General features: G+C 44.6%; 1 protein-coding gene across 1 annotated transcript; it reads right to left on the minus strand.

The window, feature by feature from the left end:
- Nucleotides 1-577: 577 nt before the first annotated feature.
- LOC311312142 (beta-1,3-galactosyl-O-glycosyl-glycoprotein beta-1,6-N-acetylglucosaminyltransferase 4-like) lies at nt 578-1,840 on the minus strand (the record flags this gene model as incomplete). Its single annotated transcript, XM_084442013.1, has 1 exon — nt 578-1,840. One exon carries the CDS (start codon nt 1,838-1,840, stop codon nt 578-580), a length of 1,263 nt encoding a protein of 420 aa, XP_084298139.1.
- Between the last annotated feature and the right edge of the window lie 3,360 nt (nt 1,841-5,200).

A 5,200-nucleotide genomic window follows, 5' to 3' on the forward strand; every position in this document is an offset into this window, starting at 1 on the left:
AAGTGCCGCAGTCTGGTCTTGCGCGGCCTTATATTCAAAGCAATACACAGGTATGACGCTTCCAGGGATGTGATTGGCTAACCCATTGTATACGTCATATTAAATGGCAGGCATCATCAACAGTGGTCGAGAATACAGACACGTGACATGAGAAAAGGCGGTAATTCTTGCAGGGACAATGGGACAAAGGATGGTTATTCTAGGGCAGACGTGTCTAGGTGTATCAACCTCCTGGAGAGGTGATCCTGTCATGAATTGGATTAGCACAGCTATGTGAAAGGTTGAGGGAGGTGGTGAAACTAAAAATGTAACTCTAACCCAGTATCACTCTCACTTAGTCAGCATTTTCTAGATGAGCTCACTTGTTTTAAGATATTTTTTAAGGCATTTCTGCTTTATTACGATAGGACAGTGTAGATGGCAGACAGGAAAGGTGGGAGAGAGAGAGGAAGTCATGCAGCAAAGGGTGTGGGCCAGTTCCGAACCCACGCCGCTGCGGTAAGGACTAGCCTTTACATGGTAAGCGCTCCAGCCCGTTGAGCTACCGGGCGTCCCTAGATGAGCTCACTTGTTGTGTTTAAACCAAGACCGTCTGTCTCTCCATCAGATTCTCTTCCAGGCACTGAATAAGGACGGGGTCTACTTTAGGGTCCACCTTATTGGCAAACCAGTGACCATAGCTAAGTAGCCAGCGGATTTCTACAGCCCCGTAAATACACACCTTTCGGATGTATGTCCCAGTACAGGGGGGGTAAAGGGGCCCCTCCAGGTAGCTCCACTTGATCAGCCTGGTCTTACTCATGTGTTCCGTGACATCAGCCTGGGCCCTGGGCACCTCTCCTGGCACCCCGGGCACGCGTATGAGAGTGGCCCAGAAGTGCTCATCTGGGGAGTAGGTATCATTACACCAGGCCAGGAAGTCTCGGACTAGTGGTGAGCGGTGCACATAGGTGAGAAACTCCCGGGATAGCACAAAGTAAGCGCTGCCCATAAAGATCTCAATACCTTTCGGAGGTGGATCTTTGGCCTGGTTGGTTTTAAGAGGCAGCTTGTGGTACTCAAAGTTGTTGTAAGTAAAGTATTTGAGCTCGTAGCGGAAGGTGAATCTCTCCTTCTTCAGCACAGAGGGTCGGCTGGTCTCCAGCATGTTGGCGCCCCGTAGGTTCGTCAGCTCTGCCACCAGCTCTACTTTGGACATGAGAGGAAAGTCCTGCCCACACAGGTTAATGGCATACCTCCACTTGACCTCCGACCCCAGCAGGTCGGACAGGCAGTTGAGGTCAGCCTTGAGGCGGCTGATGCCGGCGTAGTCGACCGACTCCAGCTTGGAGGCGATGAAGACATTGGGCAGGCAGCGGGCCAGACCCTCCATGGCTGATTTGAACTGTGCGGAGGACTTCTGGTCGTAGTGGATACAGTAGAGGTTGCTGGGAGAGTACAGTAACCTGAGGATTCTCTCCACCAGCCAGGCAGACTTGTGGACCACCATAGAGTAGGCCAGGGGGAAGGTCCGCTCAGCCTCTGACACCTGGATGTCCCCATAGCCCCTGGACCTGAGGTAGCGTGGGCAGTTGGTGGTGAGGTTGACCAGACTCTCATCCTGGTCCTCCACAATGCTCCTCCTGATGACCAGTGACTTCCCCACCTCCACGGGGTCATGGTCGTAGATGGCGATGCAGTTGATGTTGTATCGGTGGTATGTAGGAATGTTTGCAATGTCTGCAGTTGGCTCAAAGAGTTGAGTGGAGAATCTCATCTCAGAATCTCGCCTTACGCACACAAGCAGGATGATGCACACGATCAACACCAGCAGGGTGCCACACCCAATCCGTCTTTTCATTCTAAGGTTAAACAAAGACAACAACAACAAAATGTTACACAGTGTCTGATAAGAACAAATGTTGGGAACCACGGTGACCAGTGCTGTGCTCACCATATGTGTTTGCTTCTCTGCTTAATAATCCTGGAAAAATAATCACCTTGCTTAATAAGCACGGAAGGTTGTCTCCAAAAAGGTACTGTAAAGCTTCCTTGTTCTTGTACCACAGCCTAGAGAGGGTCAGAGAGTTTGAGAATGATGCAGAAAAACTGAAATTATGTGAAAACTACATAATTTACAGACAGGACAAAAACCATTTGCTGAAGGATTCAATAACAATAAATAATTTAGGGCATGCATGATTTGGGTAAATTCCATGAATTGAAACACTTTTGAAGGAATGCAATTCATACAAAAATGCAGATTACAGAATTATTGGAAAGTGGAAATATACAGTTTGTCAACTCAGGATCCGAAGTCAGGATGTGCCAATATTTCTTAAAAATTTACTTGATGATGTACTTTTTACTTATTTACTTAATTTACCTTATCTTTTCTGGTACTCTTTTTCAGTAAATCAAAATGAGGCTTGTTTAAAGCCAATGTAAAAGCTTCCTCAATACAATCAGATGAATACCCTCATTGGGCAAATCTAGAGTTCATATCTACAGATTTCTCAGTAAAGTCATTGGTGGAGGAACAAACTCTTCTCAAAAAATAACTAGATAAAGTACGTATAAAATATAGAATATTACATCCTTACAATATGTTGTTTATTTGAGTTGTAGTTTGTATTTTATATTTTGTTGTTCCTCGTACACACAATGCGGGGCTGGGACCTTGAGTGCATGACACTTTAATAAACATCATATATCATACTGTACATACAATCTGTATAAATATAAATATATACTACAATTACCTCCTACAACCTGTACCTTCTACAACTACATTTACTGTATATACCTAAAAAAAATGGTATCCAGTACTACAGCCCCATGTGGCATGGTGTTTGATTGTTTTTTTTATTTTTTTCATGGTAACCAAATATAGTGAAGGAAGATAAACACATGAACAGCATCTTACCAGTCATACAGCAATCCCTGAGAGGAATAGGGATGTCCTTCTTTCAGCAAAGTGAACAAAATGGAGTTAGAATACTGAGTTTCAGGACGAGTATACAGCAAATAATTCCCACTTGATCAACATTCTCTAGCTCACTTGTGATGTAACTGAGGTTAGGGAGAATCTGCACCAGCATAAGTAGGTTGTCAGAGGCCCCGGGGTAAATATATTTTTTGGGCCCCATCCACACACGTACACCCCACCCAAACATAAACATAGTAGCCTAGCGTACGCTCGTTCGCACACACACACGGACACATAACTCTGAAACCGCCAAATGTTTTGTTTGTTTTGTTTTATTAGGATCCCCATTAGTGGTTGCAGGACAACCACTAATCTTCCTGGGGTCCACACAAATTAAAATAAAACAACATACACACATACAGTACGTACACATGTACACAACATATAACATACATGACATCGCATACAATCACATACAATTACATTACAACACATAGTACACTTATACACATGACATGCAGCATGACATTACAACACATAAAACAATACACTATTGACAGAACATCACAGGGACATTACAGTATACGGATAGACCCAACAAGAGTTACACAGTACATGACAGTCATGACAAGACAAAGTCTGTACATACACAATGACCTATACCCATCATGTGGTCATCTGCTGCATAGATAATTCCTCAATCGTTTCTTGAAAGTGAACCTGTTTTGTATACTTGCAATTTGAAAGGGAAGTTCCAGTCTGTGATTGCTCTATATATGACCGTGGATCTAAGAGAGTTTGTTCTCGGCTTAGGAAGTAGAAAATGACCGAGACTGGTGCTCCTTGTAAAGTGATGTTGTCCATTATTTGTGTAGATTATTTTTGCTGTATACATTTTCTGGCTTTTCTGAAATTAACACATTCTTAAGAAAACAAAGCAGACTTACTTTAAGCTATTGCTCAACTTTGAGCCATGATAATCGTGAGTGTATATATTCAATGTTTGTGCGCTTTGTGCAGTGGAGAACCATTCTAGCCGCCCTGTTCTGTACTATTTGGAGCTTGTTTATTTCCCTTTTGCTAGCAGATGACCACGTGACTGGACAATACTGTATATGAGACAGGACCAATGACTGGGTTACCTGACAGTGTGGCTGGGACTAAATATGCAGAGCATTTCTTTACCATTCCTATTCCCTTCCCCAACAATGTTTGCAATGTGATCTGACCATGTCAGTTAGCCATCCAGTGTTACTCCCAGGAGTTTAGCTATTGTATCCTGTTCAATTGGTAGTGCCGACAGGATCAAATTCAGTTGTGGATCCCCAGCCAGACTGGAGCCTGTTACGACCAGGCTCATGGCCATAACAAAAAGGGAGACACGCACCGAATATAAGTAAAATAATCAAGAATTTAATATAATAAAGTATAGAACCGAAAACTAAACAATAATCTAATGGGGTATGAAAATCAGTGTATCAGGCATGTAGGTGAGTGTATGCAGTGAAATGTCTGGTGAAGAGGGTGTTGTATGGTGTAGCATAACCAAACCAAACAAAGACAGAATAATGGTGCTGGTGGAGCACACAAGCGTGTGGCCTGGAGCATCCTTTATGGCCACACAGGATATGGCAGCTGTCCCGAATTGTCCTGATTGGCAAACAGACACAGGGTTACCCATAGAGGGCCAGAGGGCCGTCACACCCCCCACCACAGAGACAGTGCCCCCAAGGGGACACTAGTAAAGCCCCAGACAAACCACACAGGAGAAGGACAGTTACAAACATGCACCAATAACACCACCGGTAAAAAAAAAAACCAAATCCAACAAAACATGTACAGGCCCCGCACACCCACGTCCACACCCAACCTCCTACCCCTCCAGCCTCAGCAACAGGATCCTGTGAAGCAGATCAAGAGAGGAAGAGACAGCAGGAAGGGAGGACACAGGCAACAGGACAAAAACAAAAAACAAAACAATACACTCAACAGGGCGCTCGGGAAAACGCATCTGCCACTCGTTGTCCCTCCCCTTAATGTGACGAATGTCCAGAGTATAAGACTAACAACAAGGACCAACGAATAAGCCTCTGATTAGGACATTTCAGGGAGTTAAGGAAAGTCAAGGGGTTATGGTCTGTATAAACCGTCACAGGAGCCAGACCAGAAACCAGGTCATCATCATCATCATCATCATCAGCCCCTGCCCCCACATGACTGGCGTCCACTTGGAGCTGAAACGGCTCATTCAAACGAGGAGCAGCCAAAACTGGAGCAGCACAGAGGAGGGCC

This window comes from Borostomias antarcticus (genome assembly GCF_949987555.1).
Source record: "Borostomias antarcticus genome assembly, chromosome: 8".
Lineage (NCBI taxonomy): Eukaryota > Metazoa > Chordata > Actinopteri > Stomiiformes > Stomiidae > Borostomias > Borostomias antarcticus.